Source organism: Betta splendens, chromosome 11 (genome assembly GCF_900634795.4).
Source record: "Betta splendens chromosome 11, fBetSpl5.4, whole genome shotgun sequence".
Classification (NCBI taxonomy): domain Eukaryota; kingdom Metazoa; phylum Chordata; class Actinopteri; order Anabantiformes; family Osphronemidae; genus Betta; species Betta splendens.
This window is the reverse complement of record NC_040891.2, coordinates 14,948,896-14,973,814: the sequence shown is the minus strand read 5'-3', so window position 1 is coordinate 14,973,814 and position 24,919 is coordinate 14,948,896. Positions and strand designations below refer to the sequence as shown.

Genomic DNA, 24,919 nt, shown 5'->3' with positions numbered 1-24,919 from the left:
TGAAGGAGCAGAAACTTCACCGACCACAGTTCAACGTGTTAATGTTTTTAGTGAAGGTTGTTTCCTTCAAGTCCACAGCTCGTCTCAGGTTCCGTCTCCGTTCATTGGTCACAGCTCAACAAACATGTTCTTACTGTTTAGTTTCAAATGTAAAATGAGCGCCTCTAAGTTTAGTTTAGTTTAGTTTTCTCACATTTAGTTAAATGTGCAAAAGTCTAAATGTAGATGTGAATGTAAAATGTTAAATGTAAATGTTAAAATTTAAATTTATACTTAATATTTTCATTTATACTTAACATTTACATTTATATTTAACATTTAGATTTACATTTAACGTTTACATTTAGACTTTTGCACATTTAACTAAATGTGACAAAACTACTGTAATTATAGGTGCTCCTTTTACATTTGGCACCCTATAGTTTTGTAGTAGTAGAAAGCAAAGCTGGTTCCAAACGTCATTTACAGGTGAGTAAACGTTTTTAATCAGGTCGTTTTCAGCTCAGTTTTGTTCGTATTAATAATTAATATGTCATTACAGCGACGCCTGTCAAACACTAAGTTCATTTCCTACAGTGTCAGTGCATCTGACCCACATGGATGAACGGATCCCTGAGGAACCAGAACCAGGTCTCAGCCCAGAACCAGAACAAATGCTGGACTCTATAGGATGAAGTGGTTCCTGCTGTTGCTCCTCTTCTTTCACGTTTCACTTTCAGGTGAGATCCCGTTTTCTTTGCCTTTTTCAGTGACAGTAGTTCCAGGGTTCAAGGTTTCAGGGCCTATTTGTGTCCCACAGTGAAACACTCCCTGAAGTATTTCATCACCGCGTCCTCTGGAGTTCCTGACCTCCCATTGTTTGTGGAGGTGATGCTGGTTGATGACGCTCTGGTCGGATACTGTGACAGCGACAGGAAGCTGGAGGAGCTGAAGCAGGAGTGGATGCAGCAGCTACTGAGAGACGAACCTGGGCAGTGGAGCTGGTACAGGAAGCAGTGTTGGAATGTTCTGCCTAAAGTCTTCAAGGATGACATTGAAACGCTGAAGCAGGACCTCAACCAAAGCACAGGTTAAGTATGTTTCTATAACTGTTAGTAAAGAGTTTAGTAAAGTCTGTCCACCAAAACCTGCCTGTAGGCTCAGTGTTCTCTGGTTGCTGTTTATCATGACTAATTGCCATTGTTACTATTGTAGTTTTTGGCTGATAAGCTAATATATTGAACTTAATTGATCTCACATTGGAGAAACTAACCTGTGCATTTTAACCCATCCCCTGAGGGGAGCAGTGTTACGAACTCGCCCCGTCGGTTCCGAACCGGTGGGGTTTGACGGAACCCTGGGGCAGGAGAGGGAATGCGGTGGGGAGAGACGGTGACAGCACCCGCTCCAAGCGGGGAGAACTACGGCTCTCACGGAGCCGGGAGGAGAACGCGCTCACACTGAGCGGAGGCTTCAGGCACCACGGCCGACGTGCTTCTAGCACACAGCTCTGTGTAATCCCTCACACAGACACCTGGCCGCAACTGGCAGACCAGGTCGCAGGGAACACAGGAGAGGGTGGAGACCCCAAATGCACGACCCAAATACAGCGTCTTAACAGTTAACATAAAATAGTTTATTTAAGTACAAACAAAACTCACTGCACAGCAGGACTCAGTTCAACACAAAGGAAGAACTAAAAATCACTACAATGCAGGAAAACGATTAACAACCTAATTCACTATCTACAACTAAACGCTCCGTACACTACGGGCAAAAATCCTAAACATGAAACATAAACCCCTAACATGAAACATAAGACACTAAACATGAAACATAAGACACTAAACATGAAACATAAGACACTCACAAACCTTACAGGACATCAAATCAAAACGCAGGAACTCCACTTCTTACTCTCCTCTCTTGGGACATAACTTGGTGTAGCTTCCAGCTACAACCGCGTACACACCAGCAATGCGTCGAACAAAAAACATCCCTTAAATACAAATCAAACAGGTGGGTCAACTAATTACACAGGAAATTAAACTCAAACACAGACCCACCAAAAGTCCCAGGAGCGCCTCTAGTGGCGCGGAGGCAGAACGTCACAAGCAGTGGGCAGACACACTTGGTGCTCTGGTGGGCTTTGAACCTGGGACCTTCCGCTCCCTATGCCAACGTTCACCAAGTCTTAGTAATAAGATTGGTCGATCATGCGGTAGGATCTGTTCAAAGTGCGGGTACTTCTTACTTATTATTATATTATTTTATCTTCTTTTACCTCGGTTTTATTTATTTATTTATTCAGTATTTTTATATAGAACTTTCAACACAGTGTGTTTGTGTCCGCACCCCTAGACCAGGACATAACATCCAGACTCTGACTCTGAGCTCAGTGACGGACGGGAAACCAGAACTTCAGCTTAGAAGCAGACCAGACAACCAGCGTGTCTTAGTGTGATAACTGAGGGGGATGTGATCTGGTGCTAGAAACTACTGTAGGTGACATTCTGACTCTGGCGGAGCAGATCACTTTTGTTTCCATTATTTATTTGGATGAGGTATAAATAGTTGTAGATTTGGGATAAGTGACTTTGAGGCTGTCTCTATTCTATTCAATATTATTATTTTTATTCATTTAGTTTTTTTTAGGTTAATTCTCTGTTATGAATAAAAGATGGGTTCATGAAATTTAAATGTTCTTCTATTTCTATCACTCTACAAAGAAGTAAAGTGGACAGACTGGTTGAACCACTTGTGCTAATCTCTTCATAGTGTTTTTGTCACTGAGCCAGCGTCAGTTCATTTTCTTGAAATAAGCCGGAGACATAGTTACACAGCTGCTGGACTCTCACTGCTTAAAGGAGCAACTGGGCGTGTACTGCAGTTTCCTGATGGAGCTGGTGGCTGTTGTGTTTCTGCTCATGTCTCTTCCTGTCACACAGTCAGGTGAGTTTGGTTTTTATTGTGTAGCTGGGTGACCAGTGGAGTTATTCTTGGGTATTTTTATGCTTCATTTTTGTATCGATTGAAGGATCTCACCCCCAACAAATAAAACATGGAGATTTGTCTCCTGAGATCATGTGAAGATGTTTTTAATTAGTTTAAATTAAAAGGCAACTGAGATCCTGTTTACAAAGCGTGTTTCTAAGCTGAACACTAAACCTGATGTCCGGCTTCAGATTCCTTGATGGCAGCGACTATGACAGACTTTACTTGCTGTTATCTGATGTTGGTTTCTGTTTTTATAGCTGCCTTAACTGTGTGGGAAATTTTTTATAAATTTCATAAATAAATTTTATATAAATTAAACGAAACTAAATAAAGTGTGAACAATTACATTTTTCACTTTCACTGAACCGTTTGTTCTACAGTGACTCACTCCCTGAAGTATTTATGCACTACATCTACTGAACTCCGAACCTTCCCAGAGTTTATGGCCGTGGCACTGGTTGATGGAGATGTGCTGGGTTCTTGTGACAGCACCAAAAGGAAAGTAGAACTCAAACAAGTCTGGGAAACACTAGCTGAAAAGGATCCTGATCACATCATGTGGAACTCTGAGCTCTGCAGAATGATCTACAGAACTTCCAGAACCTTGCTTGGAGACTTTAACTGGCTATCAAACCAAAGTGAAGGTATGTTTACTTTAGTTCATTGTGGTGGTTTAGTATTTTCTTATACATTATGTTCACCAAGTTTCAATAGAGCAGGAATATGAAATAGTAGTTTAATATCTGAGGGTTGGTTTGTTGACTTTTTGAAGTCAATTTTTTTCAATTCAATTTTATATAGCAGCAAATCACAACAAAGATATCATGAGGCACTTTACAACATAAGGTTTAAGATCTTATACAAATAAACCTAACAATACACATACACATAAAGGAAGCCTTTAATTACAATTTGGCAGCAACAGTGGAAAGAAAAAACTTTCTCTTCAGAGACTGGACACAGACAGGATGGTTGGATCCGCAGCTGCCCATCACAGACCATAGTTCTGAGGCCAATGATACCTGTAGGTGAGGACAGAGTGGGAGAGAGAGAGAGAGAGAGAGAGAGAGAGAGAGAGAGGAGAGAGGGAGAGGGGGGGGGGGGGGGGGGGGGGGGGGGGGGGAGGGGGGGGGGGGGGGGGTGGGGGGGGGGAGAAGCACAACTACTTGAGAGAAAGAGTAAACATGGGACAATGATGGGAGGTTATTGGACAGAAGAGGTAGAAGGAAACAGAGGAGCTCAGTGTATAAATTAAGGCCCCCAGCAGTTTCTATCATATCATTCCTTTTATTATGACTTGAGTCTCACTGGACTGACATTCAGTCCAGGGTCAGGTTTATGAATCTCATAATTAATCATCCGTTAACATGAATCCAGACGTTTGTGATGGTCTCTGTGAATGTGTCTGTGCTCCACAGGTGTTTCTCGTTCTACAAGAAGTGTCAGGCTGTGAAGTGGATGACGACGTACAAGTTACGGTGTTTAATAAATTTGGTTATGATGGAGAAGACTTCATGTATTTTGACATGACGAGGGGGAGATGGATTTACACAGAAAAGGCTGCTGTGTTAGCAAGCAAAGTATTCTTTAATTTTTACATACATGTAGATTCATCTACATGCCCTGTTCTTCTGAAGAAGTACTTGGAATATGGCAACACTAGTTTGGAGAGAAAAGGTAAAAAATTACATGACTTGAACATAATTTAAGAGCCATAAAGTGAATGTGATTAGAGGCACAGACTCTAAGTCTGATTGTCAGAGCTCATCCAACCTGTGGACATATTAACACAGCAGTTCAGGTCAATATGTCTCATCATTATTAATGATCAGTTAAAATAATGTAAGCTCTAATATTTACCCTACTAGAATGTGTACTACTTTACTACTGCTGCTATCAGGAGGCTCCTTTTACTATCCAGGGAGTCTCTGTGTGTTCCCCAGATCTCAAGAGACTCAAATAAGATCAAATGTGCTGATTTGCTTCAAAATATGCATTTTAATTAAAGTGTGCAACTATCACTTCCTGTTTGTCTCCTCCAGTTCCTCCCTCAGTGTCTCTGCTCCAGAAGTCCCCCTCGTCTCCAATCAGCTGCTTCGCTACAGGTTTCTACCCAAACAGAGCCGACATGTTCTGGAGGAGAGATGGAGAACAGACCCATGAGGACGTGGACCATGGAGAGATCCTCCCCAACCCTGATGGAACCTTCCAGATGAGGGTCCACCTGAACCTTTCATCAGTCACAGCTCAGGACTGGAGCAGATATGAATGTGTGTTTCAACTGTCTGGAATGAAGGACGACATCATCATCAAACTGGAAAAAACAAAGATCAGAACCAACTGGGGAAACACTGGCATTAGGAGTAAAATAGGTGAGAAAAGCAGCTGAATTAACTTTATCCAGACTTTTAAGAGATTGTTAAACTGTAAACTGACAGTATTTATTTATTCATTCAGGCAAGTTAATGTTGGAGTTTTGTAAAATCAGCAGCATCAGAGGCCGTTCTTACCTTTAGTGTCTAAAAGCTGTAGCATAAAAATAGCTACAATGAAGTGATTTTCTACCGCTTATTCCCATGCTGGGTCGCGGGTGGTGCTGGAGCCTATCCCAGCTGTCTACACCCTGGACAGGTCACTAGTCCATCGCAGGGAACACACAGACAGACAACCATTCACACCTATGGGCAATTCAGAGTGACAATGAATACATGTTTTTAAACCGTGGGAAGAAGCCGGAGAACCTGAAGAGAACCCACGCAAACACGCGGAGAACATGCAGACACAGAAAGGCACCCGGGCCGCGACAGTGCTACCCACTACCCCACAGTGCCACCCCTACAATAAAACATTATACTCAGTAAAAACTAGTTGTGAAAACAGTTTTTTGTCTAAAGCAACACCTTGAGGATAAATAATCAAAGAGCAAAACATTTGGTTCCAATACTGGAGCTATAACAGTTGTTAGTGAGACTCTTTACTGTCAAACTGTGTATTTCTCATCATAACAGTTTAAAACCAGAGAACCAGTAACAAGGAAACTTCCTTTCAACAGGTTTTTAATTAGCACTGGTTTTATAAAAATATAATAATATTAATTGTATTATTATAAATAAATATTTTTTTTATTCTTTAATAATATGAAGTGTGTTCTTTATTTTGTTTTTACTTTTTTTATTTATTTTGAATTAAAATGAGTCATGTGCTCCGTGCTTCATCTGCACATGTTGTAATTCCGCTTTGATGGTTTTTGTTGTGATCAGAGGCCTCCAGTCGTACGACCCCCATCGTTGTTGTACTGGTTGTTCTGTCTGTCATCATCATCCTCCAAACATTCAGAAAACTGATAAATATGCTCCAAGTAGTTAAAGGGCTGAACAAATCACTTCCTCTTCTCATTTTAGCCAAACGTCCTTCACCTCGTAAGTAAATGACCCTTTTGTTTCTCTCGCCTTCATTACAGTTTAAACTTGTTTTGTGGATGAATCCTGTGTTTCTGACGTTGCAGCTCCTGAAGAAGGATGTGAACTTGCTGAGAAGCTGAATCCTGATGAATAAACGTTCAACAGTAACTGGATACAGTGGTTTTATTAGAAGCTGGTGATGCTGTTTGTTACTGTGTAATTCATTGATGTGGTGACATGAGCTGAAGCTAAAGTCTCAGATGAACTCTTTGGCATCAATGTCATTAAACAAGTGGATCCTGAAATGTGTGAGAGCTGCAGGACGTCCAGGATGAGCCACCGAGCAGCTTTGTTAGTCCTTTATCTCTAAATAAATAAAATCAATACAACTTTAATATGAAACATGTTTAAATGTGGCGACACTAACTTTTATTTTTTTTAATCCTTGTTTTTGAGTTTGCTTTGATGTGGTTGTAAATACTGTAGTGTGTTGGAAGTTCATGTTTCTTCTATTTAACTAATTGCCAGGTGTGTGTGTGTGTGTGTGTGTGTGTGTGTGTGTGTGTGTGTGTGTGTGTGTGTGTGTGTGTGTGTGTGTGTGTGTGTGTGTGTGTGTGCGTGAGAGAGAGAGAGAGAGAGAGAGAGAGAGGTGCAGATTATTGTTTTTACTTTAATTTTTTTATTCAGAGCTGATGCTTCATTTCTGTCGTGACCAGGATTAAACCTGTGGCTGAGTCAGAACAGACACATGCAGATGTGGCTGTTGCATCACATTTCATCCTCTGTGTTTTGCTCCTGTTCTAGTCGAGCGTTTCCACTTCCATCTCCTCTCCATGCGTTGAGTTGCTGGTCGTCATGACTGTTCACCTGCTCACGTCTGCTGTAGTTTCAGGTGTTATTTATTCCTTCACATTTAGAGACATTATGATGATTAAAACAACACGTTAGTCTCAGTGACTGTGAACAGCTGAAGGATTTGAGGTTGAATCAATGAAGCGATGGTGACGAAAATGATCGAGTCGACTCTTTTGATTCGCTTCAGTTTGGCGACATCTGCTGTTTAACTCTAACATTACAGTCTGTTTACAGGTTTTAGTTGATCGCTGTATGTTCAGAAATTACTAACTAATTTTTAGAAGGTCTTGAGAACTTTGTGCACGTCTAAACGTGATACGTGACGCACGTGTGACGTAACCAAGCGGTGACGTAATTTTAGGCGTGTGAGGAGACGCATCGACCCAAGACCCGCTATGCTTTTGCTTTATAACGGTGTCGAAGTGCCCGCGTTCATAGAAACCAAGGTTCGGCTTCGTTAGCAGCGCTGAGGGAACTTCGCGCAGTTCAAAGTTCGGTTCCGTTCTTTGGATCTTTGGAACAAGAACGTTTAGTAGAACATGAAGGAGTTTTTTATTCTAATTTTTCTTCCTCTCACAGATTCAGGTAAAAACTGTTTCAACATCTCATAAACGTTTATTTTTAGAAACGTAATACTTAAAATACATTTATTGTTAAATGTTATTGTGGCTCTTAAACCATTTGTACTCGACAGTGAAACACACCCTGACTTATTTCCTCACCACCTCCACTGGACAAAAAACCCTCCCAGAGTTTGTGGGTGTTGCGACGCTTGATGGAGTGAATGTCGGTTTCTGCGACGGCATCAACAGAACAGAAATCAGATCAGACTGGATGGAAGAAGTAAAGGAAAAACACCCTGAGCTCATGGTGTGGAACAACGACAACTGCATCGGAGCTAATCATGTTTCTAAAGTCCAGATTCAAGACATTCAGCAGTTCTTTGACCAAACTCAAGGTAATGTTTAGTTTTGTTATGATTTCTTCCATGACTTTGATTAAATGTAACTAATGTAGTCATTTTATTTTAGAGTTTTTTCCATTAAACACAAATGGTGTTCAATGTGCATTAAACTTGTACAGTTGGTTTAAACACATCTTAGTTTTAATGTTACTTATGATCTAATGCAACCTCAAACATTGTGGTTTCCTGATTTGACTGTTTGACTCACGCCTGTGTTTCAGGTGTTCACACTTTGCAGGAGTTGGTCGGTTGTGAGTTTGATGATCAGACTGATCTCTACACTGGCTTTGACTTCTATGGTTATGATGGAGCAGGTTTCGTATCATTGGACCCAAAGAGGATGACGTGGACGTACACGGAGCGAGCTGAACCCTACAAACACCAGTGGGATCCAAACGAAACGCTGCTGCTGCTCGTTAAGGACTTTATAATGAACTTTTGCCCTGAATGGTTGAAGGTGTGTTTGCTCTATGGGAAGAAGTCGTTGCAGAGAAAAGGTAAATGAAATGATGTCCGGCTCCACACAGTGTCTGGAAGCGTCTGATGGTCAAGGAGGTGTTATGTTTACACTGATATTAAATCAAATAAAACAGTCCTTAAAGTCTCACGACAAAATTATAGCCGAGGATTCATTGCTGCAACAAATAAAACTGAATAGATTTTAATCTCCCTCTGTTTCCACTTCCTGTCTCCTCCAGTTCCTCCCTCAGTGTCTCTGCTCCAGAAGTCCCCCTCGTCTCCAATCAGCTGCTTCGCTACAGGTTTCTACCCAAACAGAGCCGACATGTTCTGGAGGAGAGATGGAGAACAGACCCATGAGGACGTGGACCATGGAGAGATCCTCCCCAACCCTGATGGAACCTTCCAGATGAGGGTCCACCTGGACCTTTCATCAGTCACAGCTCAGGACTGGAGCAGATATGAATGTGTGTTTAAACTGTCTGGAATGAAGGACGACGTCATCATTAGACTGGACCGAGCTGAGATCAGAACCAATGAAGGTGAGACTGAGGTCAGGCGTGTTGTTTTCTTCATTTCATGGACATGGGTCACAGCTCCAGTGGCTTTATGTATTTATTATTAAGACATTTGTGTTTATGTAGAACACTTGCTTTAGTTCATACTTAATATTAAACTAAAAGGACGGTTTCCATTTTTGTTTTTAGTTTATAATTCTCATCCTCCTCATCTGATCTTACTTCAAGTCTCATAAAGTAGGTGTGAGTAACCAGACCCAGAGTTCTGGCCTCCTGTGATCTCTACATGACCTAAAGGTAACGATGCTGTGCTTCGTTCCAGTTCCTCCCTCCAGCCTTGTACTTGCTGTTGTCATTGGAGCCGTGGTTCTGCTGCTGACAGTCGGCATCGCTGGAATCTTCATGTGGAGGAGGAGGAGACAGGTAAAGAACAGGCCTGAGTCACACTGAGCCTTAAAATCTGTTCATGTCACAGAGGGAGGAAGGACGTAACGTGGGAACGAGGGCTCGTTCAGAGTCATGATGTCATTCTGTCATTCATTCATCACCTCATCAGTTCATTGCTTTGTCTTCACAGGCTGCTGCTTATTAGAAGAGGACGCCAGCAAAGGTGCTTCCAATGATCTGACCTCCACTTGGAGGAAAGTTTGTGAGCTGTGTGCTCATTATCGTCATGTGTCATTCCTCTATTTCATGTTCATTTTTATCCAGAGCTGTGTGTTGACCTTTAGTCCAAGGCTCCACAAACAACCGTCCTCTGGTGGAGGGAACGGAGCAGACGAGGCTCAGATTCTGTCTGTTCAGCTCTGTGTGGAGCAGCTGTGCTCTGATACTGGGCAGCAGCAAAGTTAAGAACCCTGGTCCAGTTTGACCAGTAAACTGTGTTAACATTAAACTCTGTTAAAAACAAACTGTCTGTTATTGAATAAACTGTTTGTTAATAATAAACTATTAGAATCATACCTGAGTTTTATTAATAGTTTTTACTGTCTGTTTATTGTTTGGTCAAATGCTTTTTAGACGTTAATGATCGATTTGATCCAGAATTGGTCTGTGCTTGTGTTGAAACTGCAGCAGTTTAAGTTTTCTGCTCGTCTGTTTTTAGTGAAGGTCGTTTCCTTCACGTCCAGCAGCTCGTCTCAGGTTCCGTCCTCCGTTCATTGGTTCACAGCTCAACAAACATGTTCTTACTGTTTAGTTTCACTTTCGTTTTGAGTTTGTGTGGCGCAGTTTCGTAGTTTGAGAAAGTTGTTGTTTTGAAGCAAAGCCAGTGACGTGTGTTCAGGGGAGGCGGGGCCTCACCTCGCCTGACAAAATACCATAATATGAATACATATCATAAAATAGAAATCATACCTGTCCACTCATCTGCGTTATAAATGTATTTCCTCTACATTTTTCACAATTTCTTAACATTTCCACAAGTAAAATAGCTGAATATGCGCATTTCCGGCCCTAATATGAGGAGAAACGCTTGGAGAGGTATCAATGAGCCGAGCCACGTGTTTGACATAATTGTCTTTGCAAAAACGGGCAAAGAAAGAAAACTCGAAATGAGGCAAGACAGGAAGTAGCCTCTACGGAAGCCGACAGGTGCTTGGCTGCTCCTGTCACGCGATTCTCTGTTTTTTTTGGTTGTTGTTTTATCAGGCGCCTCTTCGCGCCAGTGACGTTGGCGCTGCTGCAGTGAGTTAGCTAACGAACTCAGTTAGCTTATTTCCCAACTCTCAAGATGGAGGAGAATTATATAAGTCGTCTTAGAACATTTTCAAAACTGGACTTTCAGTCAAAACAAAAGCTCATAACTGATGGAAGACTGATGCCGGAGCTTAAAGGTTTGTTTCAAACTGCGGGACAGAACTCCCTCCTTTCAAACGGACCCGAAAAGACCGGCTGTGCCACGAACCGACTGTACTGTCTTCAACCCGTGATAACGTCTGGACTCACGGGATGTTCTATAAATTATATAAAACTAAGAGCACAATTGGTTTTCTGTTTTCTAAAAACACCAACTTAGATTTTTTAAGTCAAATAAAGGCAAAGTCTTGTGTTGACTTGCAGTCCTGTGTTAATTAAATAAGGCAGAAGTCCTGTGTTAACTGAAGGCAAAAGCAAGCAAAGCTAAATGTCAGGACTCCTCAACTGTGACTTGGCCTGTTTTTCACACTTCGTCATGACCTTGTTAGTCACAGAGTAACTAGTTGTCTGGTTTTGTTTCAACTTCTTCCAGTGATTCAGATTTTTGTTTGTGCCATTAACTTGCTCTACTGTCCAGCAGTGATTTGGATTTTATTCATCTGGGTTTTTCTACCATCTCAGTGTTTGGGTTCGCTTCCATGTTTGTTGGCTTAGAAGTCCATAAATTATAACTACAGACCAAACAATATGAAACCTCACAGCTCAGAAGGATGCTGGTTTAATCTGCTCCAATTAAAAGGTTCTTTGTTTGCGTTTTGTTTCCAGGTTCTTCAGAGGTTTTTGTTGTGGTTGTTGTAGTATTGATTCTGGCAGCGATAGCCTGCATCACTGGATGTTTCCTATGAGTCGTCTGCAGTCTTACTCATCTGTCTCTGCACCACAACCCCCGGAAGAAGTGAGGTGAGTTTATCCAACCCAACTTTATTTATAGGAGCACTTTAAATTCAAATTTCAAACTTTAAATTCAAATTTCTGTTTTTTATTCTTTCTTCTGCGCTACAAATGGCCAAAATGCAAACTCGGAGCAGGAAGTGGGAGGATCAGAGGAAAACCTTATTTCCCCCCTTCATAATCAATACACCATCACAGTAGAATCACCCAACCACGCTGAAGCTCACACACACACTCTGTAGCTCCGCCTGGACACATCAGCTGTTCCCTGAGGACCTGCATCAGGGCTGTGATCTACAGGCCACACAGGTGAATGTCTGTCACACATCAACAGAAGCATCTGTGTCATGGCTCTGTCTCTGAGTGAGTCTGTGAAGCAGCTGCACTAAAGCCTGGGTCTGTTGTTACTGATGGAGAAGCAGCAGCTCTGATACTTAATTAACCTCAGTGTGAGAAAATTGTCTCTGCACTTGGACCTGTCCTCATGGAGCAGAGATAATAATAATAATAATAATAATATAATATAATATTATAATAATAACAGGATAATATAAAAATAATACATTTTTATTTTAATAGAATAAAATATTATTAACTTATTATTATTATTATTATTATTATTATTATTATTATTATTATTATTATTATTATTATTATTATTATTATTATTATTATTTAGTAGTCTGTCATGTTTATAGCCCTGTTTGTCTTGAAACCATGTACTGCAGCTTCAGCTCCTTTGCTCCATAGTTTCTCCGATCCACCACCAGGTGTCATCACACTTTGCCAGAACCGGTTTTTCCTGCTGAAAAGTCTGTTGAGCTGTTTTAAAACCTTTGGACTCAGCTTCAGTTCTGTCTTTTTTTATTTCCTCTTGTTCTGTTGTTTTAACTCGTTTGTCAACTTAAAGCAGCAGTTACTGCGTCCCACCTCTGTTTCCATCTTTGGATCCTGCATCAGCATCTCTGGCATCTTCTACACATCCTGTGTTTAACTTATTTAAAAAATCTGATTATAATTTTTCATTTGTTATATATTCAACTATAAGAAGAGAGAGATAAATAAACCAGTAGGCCTGTTTCAGGCCTGTCTGTCATAAGATGCATGTTTATAACTGTAGTTTCAGTCTCTTCATGTCAAATATGCAGCGTGTGAATCATTGCAGCAGGTTCTGCATCATGTCAGTAACTGAAATCACAGCTGTGTTTGAGCAGGATGTGTTCATGACAGTGAGGTCAGAGATGATAATGTGTGAGCTGCACATGGTAAATCAGTGGGTCACAAACTGGTGATCAAACGTTCTTCTGCTTCGAGTGTTTGGAATGAGGAAGAAGCACTTTTAGTTTGGATGAAGGGTGGGGCTCAAGTTTTACAGGCTGATGAGCAGAGGTCCAGCAGTCAAACTCACATGTGTAGAGATGAGAGCTTGAGGGTGAACTAATGAGAACGTTCACCAGAGTTACTTCATCACTGAGGTGAAAAACTATTGGCTTCAGCGTTTTGTAAGTACAATTATTCTTAATGTCTTGCAGTTTTTTTGTTCTGTCCAGCAGTTCAACTTGCAGCATTTATTAGGCTAAATGCCGTATTGTGATGTTCATTTAGCCAATCCTAAGTATGTGTTGTATGTGATGTTGCTGTGTTGGTGGACAGGTTGAGGTTTTGCTTTGGGGTGTGTGTGCGGGAGGGGGGATTGTGGGGGTGCAACTAGCTGCTGATACCAAGCAAATCAGTTAAGCAAACAATCGGTAGGGATGTACCTTGGGCTGACACATTCTGAACTATACAAATGCTGTACTGTGGTTTACCTTTGAGATTAATATTAATATCAATAATAGTGTTAAGGTATGTGCACATACTCAAATAAAAATATATACATGTATCATATACATACATGTGTTGCAGTTTCAAGCTTTAAGGTTTGTTCCTAAACTCTTTAACTAAACGTGCAATTGACTGCACAATAACACACCTTATGGTGATTTACGTTTATTTTCTTATTTAAAGCAACAAACCAAAATCCATTCTGCTCCAAAACATGAACTCTTAGTTGAGTATTTTCTGAGGAATATTAAGAGCTTATAGTGTGATTTCGGCAACACTGAAATGTTTTGACGCTAAGTGTGAATTCCTGACCTGAGATCAGCTGAACACTGAGACCTGCTCCTGAACAGACCGTCCACGTCCTCCCTGCAGACGTCTCCTCGTCCAACAAGATGCACAAACTATTTCTGTTTCTTGCTTTTCTTCACGTTTCATCATCAGGTAAGTTTGTGTTTCAATACTTTAAATGTGTTTCTTTGGTTTCATTTTTTATGAATAACTTCCGGTTCACTGATTGGAATAAACTACGTTGGTGATTTGTGATTATAATGTTTCTGTATTTATAATGAAAGTATCAATTTTCATTCCACAGTAAAACATACATTCAAAATTGCATATTTTACAACTACTGGAATCCCTCACCTCCCACAGTCTATGTCCATGGCACTGGTTGATGACACTATGATCACTTACTGCGACAGCAACAGAAAAATGGAAGTTTTTGGGGCTGTAGCCAAAAAAACTGTGAATAGATACCCTGACCTTCAAAGACTTCACAGTGTGGAATGTTTTGAGAACCTTCCCAAGTTTTTAAAGGCCGCACTTGATGGTGTCATGCAACTCTTCAACCAAACTGAAGGTACAGTATATTCTACTTAACTTTTAGTTTTTATTTCTGTTTCTGGTTTAAAAGGACTCCAGGTTGCTGAGTTGTTAACATCTAACAGGGACAGATTAATAAGTAGAATACGTGTCCTGCATAAAGTGGTGTCACACGATGCCGGATCAATATCTTCACGTGTTCCTCCCAGCTGTCACTGGACAACAACCAACCTGAGACTGTTACGTCAGGGCAAACGGGGACTAGGCCGTGGTCCCAAAGAGCAGAGAACAGGGCTTTAAGGCCCACAAACTAAACCAGAGCGAGGACCTGAAGGCAACGACCCGGAGTGAAAACATGTAAATCAAAGTAATTTAATAAAGAAAAAACAGACAGGGGAAATTATAACAGCTCAACATCACTGCAGTGCAGGAAAAAATTAATCAGTAATTCTAAACTGTAAAACATTTAACAAAGACAGGAGCAAACCAGACTCGAACAAAACTGCATCATTATCATCTCCACCAAACCGACAAAGACTACGTACAAAATAAAACCTTAAATACAAGACAAGACAGGTGAACCAATATCACAAGACAACAACCAACGGGACACTTACTGTAACACAACAAAAGCCCTGTAGAAGCCATGTGGTAACAGACCAAATCACCTCGTGTCAAGAGCTAAAGCTAGCTTACACAGTCTCACACAGTCATGTCCGCTGGAGCCTGTCCCAGTTTGAACCGTTACCACTGGAGCCTGTCCCAGTTTAAACTGTTACCACTGGAGCCTGTCCCAGTTTGAACCGTTACCACTGGAGCCTGTCCCAGTTTGAACCGTTACCACTGGAGCCTGTCCCAGTTTGAACCGTTACCACTGGAGCCTGTCCCAGTTTGAACAGTTACCACTGGAGCCTGTCCCAGTTTGAACAGTTACCACTGGAGCCTGTCCCAGTTTGAACAGTTACCACTGGAGCCTGTCCCAGTTTGAACAGGTCTCCAGCCTATTGCGGGGCCACACAGAGACAAACAGGCACACATTCACACCTACGGACAATGGAGAAGTAGCCGGTCAACCTGTCAGGTTTTGAGTCATTTCCTGTCTTATTGTGTCACAGTTCCGGTTTCCAGCCTTATCCTGTTTAGCGCTAGCATTTCTTCCGGTTGTCATTACACGCACCTGTTCTGTATTTGTCAGTCCTCACCTTGGTATTTAACTACCACCAGTCACCTCAGTAATTTGCCAGATGGTTGAATGCTTGTCGTCACGTTCCAGCAGTTACCCGTTCAGCTCATCTCGTCTTCGACCCTGTTCTGTGTTCCTGACCGCTGATTCTCGTCTGATCCCGACTGGTTCTGTAGCCTCCTTGATTCTGTTGCTGAACCCTGCTTGTTTTCTGGACCTGATTACGCCTGCTGATTCTAACACGGAAATCTAAGCCTTCTTGTATTGACCCTTGTCTGTTACCGGACCCGATTACGCCTGCTCCCTCTGTACCGATATCCTGTGCCTGCCTGTGTGTGACCTGGATTTTCTGTGACTTCGATTACTGTATTAAACCCTTGGTTTTAGCATCTGCCTGCTGTCTCCTCGCTGTGCATGTGGGTCTGATCTCTGCCCAAGCCTGACACAACCTGAGCACATGTCTTTGGACCGTGGGAGGATTTATAGAATAGATTTATAGTAGTATAGTAAATCGTGGGAGGATTTACTAGTAGTAGTAGTATAGTTTATAGGATTTCTAGTTTAGTTGACTGTGCATCAGTACATTTTGGTGCAACAGTCACTTTTTTATTATTCGGAGAAATCCTGGGTTGCTAACAGGCATTTTGGTCGCTAAAGGAATACAGGGAGACATGTATGAAACAATATCTGATGATAATTTGTTGAATTCCTATTAATATAATATAATAATCATTTCATGTGCTCACGTTTGCATTTACTGTCTAGAACATCCATTCTTTCCACACTCATTTCATCCAACCCACTCCATGTTCCCTCTCTTCCACATATCATTGTACTGTATAGAACTGTAACTAACTGTTCACTAGAAATATCACTCTTCCACCATTTTGTTTTTCTCTCAGGTGTTCACTGTTTACAGGGAATACAAGGCAGCGAGTGGAACCAAAACACTGAAGAGATTTCTGGATTTTTATACTACGGTTATGATGGAGAAGATTTTATGTCAATGAACCTGAAGAATCTGACATTGATTCCTCTGAAACAAGAAGCTGTTGTCATTAAGCAGATCTTGGATAAAGACATAGCTTTTATAAAAGAGACAGAGTATCACGTGACCCATACTTACCCTGAGTTGCTCAAGACGTATTTAAATTATGAGACTGAGATGAGAACAGGTAAAGTTCATTTGTGTGTGTGTGTGTGTGTGTGTGTGTGTGTGTGTGTGTGTGTGTGTGTGTGTGTGTGTGTGTGTGTGTGTGTGTGTGTGTGTGTGTGTGTGTGTGTAATAACAGAATAAGAACAGCATTCATATGCAACAAGTAAAGATATAAAAAAAGAATTGCACATCATTATCACAGTACCAGAACCACAGCTCTATTAGATGCAATGATGGTCAACCTGTTGTTCAGTTGGTCCTAAAGTTTGAACAATGTTTAACATTTGTTAAACACATGTTAAAGATATTTGGGACCAAATTAGAGTTTTAATATTTTAAGATAAAATATATGATCAGAGACTCATTGTGCATTAACCTGTCCACTAATAAACCTGTATTTTCTAATTTCACCCACACAGGTCGTCCCTCAGTGTCTCTGCTCCAGAAGTCCCCCTCGTCTCCAATCAGCTGCTTCGCTACAGGTTTCTACCCAAACAGAGCCGACATGTTCTGGAGGAGAGATGGAGAACAGACCCATGAGGACGTGGACCATGGAGAGATCCTCCCCAACCCTGATGGAACCTTCCAGATGAGCGTCCACCTGGACCTTTCATCAGTCACAGCTCAGGACTGGATCAGATATGAATGTGTGTTTCAACTGTCTGGAATGAAGGACGACGTCATCACCAAACTGGACCGAGCTGTGATCAAAACTAATGAAGGTGAGACTTTGATTAAAAGTATAAAACACTATTAGGATCACAGTACATGTGTGTTATGCTGAGTCATTATAGTTTACATTCTGAGTTACAGTAGTGCTCATGTGCAATTATATGAATGTCAAATAGTTTTAATGTACATTTTGCAAATATGAGTATTCTAATGGTCACTGTCACTGGGTGAGAGGCATGGGAGGGTTTGGGAGTCTAGGGTCTAGGAGGCAGAGAAAACCATAAGAATGAGAATAAAAAGCCTTTCCCCACAATGGGGAAATTTCATTAATAGAGCAAAGAGCAATCTAAGTAAATGTATGAAACAGATTTGAGACTGAACATAAGATATTATATGCAGAGCAAAAGTCACAAATCATATGACATAGACAGAATAAGGAAGGATAATTTTTTCCATTACAGGAGAGTGTCACAATGGCACAATGGTGGAAGGACCCAAATGCACAGCGATACTTGAGTAAAAGATGGTTTTATTAAGAACGTAGTCAGGCAGGCAATGGTCATACACAAGTTGGCAAAAACGATATCCGGCAAGGCTTGGGCAAAAGACGTGGTCAAAAACAGGCAGAGGTCATACACGCTAGACAGGGTTATCATAGGCTGGGCAAGAATCAAAAAGGTATTACCAAACAGGGTCATGGACAACTGGAAACTCAACAATGCTGGAATGCTGGTCATGGGACAAACTCAGACAATCTGGCAGGGTGCTGGGGTGAGAGGTGGTGCTTAAGTACTGAACTATTGATTGCTGATTACGTGCAGATTAACAAGGACCGGAAGTAAAGCTGGTCAGACGGGATATGGGAGCTAACAGGAAGTGATTACAAAATAAAACCGGAACTGGCTAGATAGTGGAGTAACTGACTGAGGTTGTGACAGAGAGAACCCACATGAAGAACAGACAAACTCCTCCAGTGTCTATTTACTAGTGAGCATAGAGGCGTTTTTCTCCTCATGCTGTGGTTTGTTGTTACAACAGGAAACTCCATGAGTCTGATCATCGTCATCGTTGCTGTGGTTGTTCTTGTTGCACTTGTTGTTGTGATTGGATTCATCGTCTACAGAAAGAGAAACGGTAACAGAAGCATCGTCTGCTTTGTCTCTTCATGTTGAACTTAGTCTTTATTAGAAATGCAAAAGTCACTGTGGCTCAGCTACACTTTCATAATATGAATATGATGAAGTTGGGATAGAATTAGATACAATTCTTTAATAAATCAAACAACACAATTATGATCATGTTTTATAATGTGCTGAAACATGTTTTTCATCATAATCATTTTCTTACTATTTCAGCCAAGCGACCTCCATGTCGTAAGTACAACTTGCTTCACTCACTTTACATTGGAAGACGTTGTAGGACTCAGTGTGAAGCTGTGGACTAACAACGCGTTTTAACTCGACAGCTGTGCACGAATGTGGAGTATTGGAGCAACTGAGTCCTGAGGTCCAAACTCAGCAGCTTGAACCCAGGTCATTTCTATGATGTGATTCCGACAAGACAAACTTTAAAACTAGAAACAAATGATCAAAACTAATTCAGACATAGTTTTGATTCTGTGCTGTGACCAGTGTGAAAATGGATTTTCACTGGTACATTGATTACTTAATGGGTCAAAGTGGTGCTGCTGGACCTGAACCTGAGCACATTAAGCAGCTTCTCACACACTGAAGACTCGTTGTTCGTGTCCCAGCTGATGATTTTTATAACGTTACTCAGCTTTTCTTGTTCTTTGTTTCTATTGTGACAAATAGTTCAGAACGCGCTGACGTCTAATCAGATACGATATGAGGAGCCGTCACTTCTTCTACACGGACTTGGAGGAAACAGAACCACCTCAGACCTGAACCAGTTTGATGCTTGAACCTGCTTCATTGGCTGCGTTTTCTTTTGTTATAGTTTTTTTTTCATATTGAGGATTATTGTGTTAAAGTCACTAAACTACAGGTTAAAAGTTCCAGTGTTTCTTGTTTGAGTTTCCCTGAACTGAAGTCAGTCCTGCCTCCAAACAGACTTGTCTGTTGTTAATATGTTGTTTAATGCGTTGTCGCCTTTGTTCAGTCCAGTTAATGAGTTGTGTCCCTGTTTGTCTGTTTCACAGTAGTTGTCTGACTTGTGCTTCGTGTGTCATCAGTTTCTTACCTGTCGTCCTGTCCCTCTTGTGTGTTCGTTTGTGGTGTTCACTCGTTTCTGTGCAGAGATGCAGCGTCTTCACTGCTTCAGCCAAACGTCAGTACGTTTGTAACAGATTTAGGAGGTTTAGGTTTAGACCAGATTGATTTCATTTTATTTGGTTTTGTTTTTTATTTGTTGTTTGGTTAAAACGTCAGCAGCTTCTGTTGATGGGAGGTTTGTTATTACTGAACGTTCTCTCATGTTTATTTGTGGAGCTTAAAGCTCCACATGATGCTGTAGTTACTTTATTTCACTGTATTTCAGATTATTGTTGTTTTTTGAGCCTGTGTTTCCAGTGACTGAAGTTTGACAGTTTTACACCTTTTCATCATTAGTGAGTCAGCAATAAACAGATGCTGCTTTATTCAGTCGTCTTCTCAGTAATAAACAGTAATTCACACATCCAGTATCGTCTGTGTTTAAAGGACTGAGAGAAGATTCATCTCTTTGACTTAAAGCTGGAGAAAAGCTTGTTCCAGTGTTAAAACCGGATCCTGGTCCAGAGTTAAAGTCCTCGTCAGCCACTGTAACGTTACACAACGTGTCTGTTAGAGTCCAGAAATACAATGAGCTGATGAGTCAGTTTCACTTCTAACTTCAGTAACTGAAAGACATGTTAAAGTAACAGCAGACGAGAAACAAGGAGACGTGAAAACGAGGAACCACGTCATGTTTAATCACTGCAGTCAGAAGAAAACACTTGCTGTTCAGTCATTTGAAACATGTTGAGACATGGTTTTATTTCTAGTGTGATTCTCATCTCTAATATATTTTATTTCTTTGAAACAGTCAGAGCAACAGCTCCAGGCTCATCGTTGAATCAAATGTGATCTCGTTGGGAGCAGGTCGTTGTTATAATCTGTGGTTTGGCTCCATCTAGTGGATCAAACCTGAACTGTTGTTTCTACCAGTTGTGTTTTAATTACATCCATATGTTTTTACAATTGACTTTAAAAGTAAACGGCTCAAAAAAATTAAGGGAACACTGAAATAACACATCCTAGATCTGAATGAATGAAATATTCCTATTAAATACTTGTTTTCATAGTTGAATGTGCTGACAAATCAAATGAATGAACCCATGGAGGTCTGGATTCAGAGTCACACTCACACTGAAGTGTGATCCAGCTTTGATGTAATGTCCTCAAACAGTCAGAATGAGGCTCAGTGGGGGGCGTGGCCTCCTCGTGCCTGTATGAGCTCCCTACAACATCTGGACCTGCTCCTGATGAGGTGGTGACGGTCTCCTGAGGGATCTCCTCCCAGACCTGGACTGGAGCGTCCACCAGCTCCTGGACGTCTGTGGAGCAGCGTGCTGTTGGTGGATGGAGCCAGACGTGACACATCACACAGGCTCCGTTGGATTCAGGTGTGGGGAACGGGCGGCCAGTCCACAGCCTCAGCGCTTCATCCTGCAGGAGCTGTGACGCACTCCAACCAGGAGGTCCAGCGTTGTGTCATTAGGAGGAACCCAACAGCACCGGCACGTGGTCTCACAGGAGGTCTGAGGACCTCGTACCTAATGCTGACGAGCACATGGAGGGCTGTCCATGTACTGAGCAGTACCAGTGACTGCACCAGTACTGAGCCACTGCCAAACTGGTCACTGCAGGATGCACTGGACACCACGCTGACAGACACAGCAAACCTGGACACAGCTCCCACTGATGCATGGATGAGCTGCACCACCTGAACCTGTGGGTTCTAGACTGGGTCTCACGCTGCCACTAGACTGAAAGCACCGCCAGCATTCAGAAGTGACAGAAACCTCAGCCAGAAAGCAACGACCTGACACTGGTCTGTGGTCACCACCTGCAGAACCACTTCTTTATCAGGGGTTTTGTTAAATGCCTATAATTCCACCTGTTGTCTATTCTATTTGCACAACAGCGAAACAGTGAAACTGGGTGTCAGTCAGTGTTGCAGTTTGATTTCACAGAAGTTACGTTGTGTTGTTTAAATGTTCCCTTTAGTTTGAACTGTGTATGTCCTTCACACAGCACCACCGATGTCTAACATTAAGTTCTGTGTCATCTGTTTCCCAGTGAGGACTAGAAGAGCAGAGGTTGGTGTTAGAGCTGCGTCTGTGCTGCTGCACCTTCCTCCTCTGACGATGAGGAAGCACTGCATTAAGCACACATTAAAGCATGTTGATGTATTGGTGAGAGCAGATGAACCTCATTCCTCTGAGGTCAGTGTTCTATTGTTAAAGCAGGAAACAGCCTCTTGTTTTGTTTTCATCTGTTTTCATCACAATGTATTTTGCAGAAACTGCGTTAAAACTAACTATACATTTGTCTGCTTTGGTGACGTTGATGTAACAGAAAATGTGACTTTTCCAAATGTTACGTAATATTCTCAATAAATAATAAAAGTTGTTATTGTTATTCGAACAAATACAAGCCTTTTCAACAACTGATTGCCATGAAGAAAATGCATTTAATTATTAAATTATTATGAATTTTTTATGAAATTTTTTATGAAATATCGAATTTTTTATGAAATATCGTCTCAACTAATGTCTCTGAAAAACTGTCAAAGCATGTTTTATCTCCAATAAACTTGCAAACATTTCGTTTCGTTTCTAACAAACATCACAATAATTCTGCAGCAGCAAAGTTCAGATTTTCCTGAAGCTTTAAATTACTAAATAAACCCATAGACTGAAATTTGACTTTGAGGCCTGTGGGAGATGATGTAGCCCAAGGTTTTGATCTTCACGAAGCTGAGGATGAAATGTTGTTTCTGCCCAGTTGATTATTGATTAATCCTTCCTTTTCATTGGCTGTTCTTTGCGTGCACTTTCTGACGCCACCTGCACTTTATGACGTCACTTGCGCTTTCTGACGTCACCTGCGCTTTCTGACGTCACCTGCAGGGGTCAGTGATTAAAGGAAACGCATCAGACCTCGTCGTGCTGCTCCGCGTTGGGGCGTGATAGTTGAATAGTGGCGGAATAACGGTGAACGAAGCTCCACATCCTCATCACACGGAACAATGGAGTTTTCTGCAGCCATGATCGTTCTGCTGCTCGTTCTTTCCCGCGCACACATCAGGTAATAATAATGGTTCGTTTTCAGTCTTAAATAAGAAGCTGAGATCTGGATGTGCGTCATAGATGAACCTCATAATGAAAACCTGACACAAACGAGCGGGACTGAATAAAAGTCTGACTGATTTATCTCACTCTGCAAAACTCTGGAGCAGAGGTTCTGGTTGAGGATTTTCCCTGTTACTTTCACTTTCATTCTGTGGATGACGTCACTGTGTTTGTTATGGTTGTCTCAGTCAGCCACACTCTGACCTACTTCATCACCGTCTCCTCTGGACCCGGCGCCTTCCCTCCGTTTGTGGCCGTCTCCATGGTGATGGAGTGAATGTGGAGTACTGCGACAGCAACAAGAGGCCCGAACCCAGACAGGACTGGGTCCAAACGCTGAACCGAGACGACCCGGAGCACAGGGAGAGACACGTCCGGGCTGCGTGGGCCTCAACAAGCTCCTGACGTCCGTCAGCAGCAGCGTGCGGCTGCACCTGAACCACAGCAGGTGGAGCTGCTTCCTGCTCTGTTTGTTCCAGTCTCTGAGCTCACGTCTGCTCTCTCGCTCTCCGTCTTTCAGGCGCTCACGTTTTCCAGGAGATGTTCAGCTGTTCCACGGACGATGAGACCGGCGCCGGCTCCGAGCGCTTCGGGTACGACGGGGAGGACTTCGTGTCTCTGGACCTGGACCGGCTGGCGTGGCTGTACGCGGAGCGGCCGCCTCCTACAGAGACCAGTGGAGCAGCTGTACAGAACCAAGCTCATGGACCGCTGCCCTGAGCGTCTGCAGCGCTTCGTCGCCTACGGCAACAGCTTCTGCAGAGACAAGGTGACGGCAGCAGCCGAACCGTCCACAGGCGTCTTCTCTGTATTAAACCTCCCTCTGCTCCAGGTCCTCCCTCAGTGTCTCTGCTCCAGAAGTCCCCCTCGTCTCCAATCAGCTGCTTCGCTACAGGTTTCTACCCAAACAGAGCCGACATGTTCTGGAGGAGAGATGGAGAACAGACCCATGAGGACGTGGACCATGGAGAGATCCTCCCCAACCCTGATGGAACCTTCCAGATGAGGGTCCACCTGGACCTTTCATCAGTCACAGCTCAGGACTGAAGCAGATATGAATGTGTGTTTCAACTGTCTGGAGTGAAGGACGACGTCATCATTAGACTGGACCGAGCTGTGATCAGAACCAACTGTGGTGAGGGTTCAGAAGCTCCAGCCGCTGATGCTCCGTCTGAGCAGCTGTTAACGGGTTCCTCTGGTTCCAGGTTCCTCCTCAGAGCTTCCAGCAGCTGCTTGTGTGGCGGCTGGTGCCGGACTGATGCTGCTGCTGGTCGGCGCCACTGGACTCTTCATCAGCAGGAGGAGGATGAGGAGGAAGGGTGAGGAGCCCAAAGGCTGTGAGTGCTGGTTGTTCATGTAACTAACTGTCGCGTGTCTTTGTTTCAGGCTTCTCACCGACGAAGAGTAGGTGAAACACCGTCAGCACCCAAACAGTGAATCTGCTGTTTTTGAGGTAAAAGTGTGAAATGTTCAAATGCATTTTCCTTCTGTAGCTTCAGATTCTTCATCATCATCATCATCATCAGACAAAAATGAATGATCACAGTGAGTCCTTTACTCTTAACACATTCTACAACTGATCTCATCTTTTCCACATTTTATTTACTATTTTTATTTCTAACCATCAGATGTTTTCGTCCTAAAAGGCTGAAGATCAGTGGATTGTTTGTATTGAAGCTCGTTCTGAAACCATGTGATGTCACAACATCATTTGTTGTTTGTTTACACTGTCAAACTGTCACAGTTTCAGTCTGTTTCCTGTTTTACTTTGAAAGGACCAACCTTGTCACTGCTACTTCCGGTTTTCATTACACACACCTGCCGTTATCAGTAAAATTAGAGGAACAATCAAACTTGACAAATAATAAAATAGAACATTCAACAGAAGCGTCTGTGCCATGTTTCAACAGCAGTAATAATCAACACAGGATGAGACTACTTTTTTAAACAGCTTATGGGAGGTGTGTTGCAAATAAACAATGTAAGAAATGACCTTGTGTTTGTACAGTAACAGCATGGATTTAATAAACCAGTTTCATCAGAGCTGTGAGTTGTTTTGTTGCAATCATTTCCATTTGTAACATCACTAAACAAACCTGAAACCTCGAGTCTGACTGTTTCAGTCTCTACTGAATGACTGAATACCTGTGGAACTGCAAGGATAC

The 24,919-nt window shown here is 42.1% G+C and overlaps 2 protein-coding genes and 1 pseudogene across 10 annotated transcripts; all 3 read left to right on the top strand.

The window, feature by feature from the left end:
• The first annotated feature begins 576 nt into the window (after nucleotides 1-576).
• LOC129604843 (major histocompatibility complex class I-related gene protein-like) lies at nucleotides 577-6,295 on the top strand (annotated as a pseudogene).
• Nucleotides 6,296-7,489: 1,194 nt separating this feature from the next.
• On the top strand, nucleotides 7,490-10,135 carry LOC114866153 (major histocompatibility complex class I-related gene protein-like). 3 transcript variants are annotated; one of them, XR_008696138.1, is made up of 7 exons: nucleotides 7,490-7,817; nucleotides 7,927-8,190; nucleotides 8,418-8,693; nucleotides 8,895-9,197; nucleotides 9,363-9,410; nucleotides 9,496-9,596; nucleotides 9,751-10,135. XR_008696138.1 is itself a non-coding variant. In XM_041072895.2 (7 exons), the coding sequence occupies exons 1-6, from the start codon at nucleotides 7,772-7,774 to the stop codon at nucleotides 9,763-9,765; spliced, it is 1,005 nt and encodes a 334-aa protein (XP_040928829.1). In that variant the 5' UTR covers nucleotides 7,492-7,771; the 3' UTR covers nucleotides 9,766-9,783; nucleotides 9,885-10,135. The 3 variants fall into 3 exon arrangements, 2 of the variants coding, with proteins under 2 accessions (XP_040928829.1, XP_029023701.1); XM_041072895.2 differs by lacking the exon at nucleotides 9,363-9,410 and having other exon boundaries at nucleotides 7,492-7,817; nucleotides 9,751-9,783; nucleotides 9,885-10,135; XM_029167868.3 differs by lacking the exon at nucleotides 9,363-9,410 and having other exon boundaries at nucleotides 7,493-7,817.
• Nucleotides 10,136-12,486: 2,351 nt separating this feature from the next.
• Nucleotides 12,487-24,797, top strand: LOC114866139 (major histocompatibility complex class I-related gene protein-like). Of its 7 annotated transcripts, none has more exons than XM_055512912.1 (13): nucleotides 12,488-13,264; nucleotides 13,909-14,027; nucleotides 14,179-14,445; nucleotides 16,494-16,766; nucleotides 17,167-17,469; nucleotides 18,458-18,553; nucleotides 18,775-18,792; nucleotides 18,885-18,951; nucleotides 21,700-21,845; nucleotides 23,960-24,073; nucleotides 24,141-24,158; nucleotides 24,248-24,299; nucleotides 24,401-24,797. In XM_055512912.1, exons 2-9 carry the CDS (start codon nucleotides 13,979-13,981, stop codon nucleotides 21,707-21,709), a joined length of 1,083 nt encoding a protein of 360 aa, XP_055368887.1. In that variant the 5' UTR covers nucleotides 12,488-13,264; nucleotides 13,909-13,978; the 3' UTR covers nucleotides 21,710-21,845; nucleotides 23,960-24,073; nucleotides 24,141-24,158; nucleotides 24,248-24,299; nucleotides 24,401-24,797. The 7 variants fall into 7 exon arrangements, with proteins under 7 accessions (XP_055368882.1, XP_055368887.1, XP_055368885.1 ...); XM_055512910.1 differs by having other exon boundaries at nucleotides 24,383-24,797; XM_055512913.1 differs by lacking the exon at nucleotides 24,248-24,299 and having other exon boundaries at nucleotides 24,141-24,207; nucleotides 24,383-24,797.
• Nucleotides 24,798-24,919: the final 122 nt, after the last annotated feature.

Excerpts from the sequence above, each read along its gene's own strand:
- LOC114866139 (XM_055512907.1), top strand. The coding sequence starts at position 13,979 with ATGCACAAACTATTTCTGTTTCTTGCTTTTCTTCACGTTTCATCATCA. Across the intron at positions 14,028-14,178 it reads TCTTCACGTTTCATCATCAG|TAAAACATACATTCAAAATT; the intron begins GTAAGTTTGTGT and ends TTCATTCCACAG. Across the intron at positions 16,767-17,166 it reads TGAGACTGAGATGAGAACAG|GTCGTCCCTCAGTGTCTCTG; the intron begins GTAAAGTTCATT and ends TCACCCACACAG.
- LOC114866153 (XM_041072895.2), top strand. The coding sequence starts at position 7,772 with ATGAAGGAGTTTTTTATTCTAATTTTTCTTCCTCTCACAGATTCAG. Across the intron at positions 8,694-8,894 it reads GAAGTCGTTGCAGAGAAAAG|TTCCTCCCTCAGTGTCTCTG; the intron begins GTAAATGAAATG and ends TGTCTCCTCCAG. Across the intron at positions 9,198-9,495 it reads TGAGATCAGAACCAATGAAG|TTCCTCCCTCCAGCCTTGTA; the intron begins GTGAGACTGAGG and ends GCTTCGTTCCAG.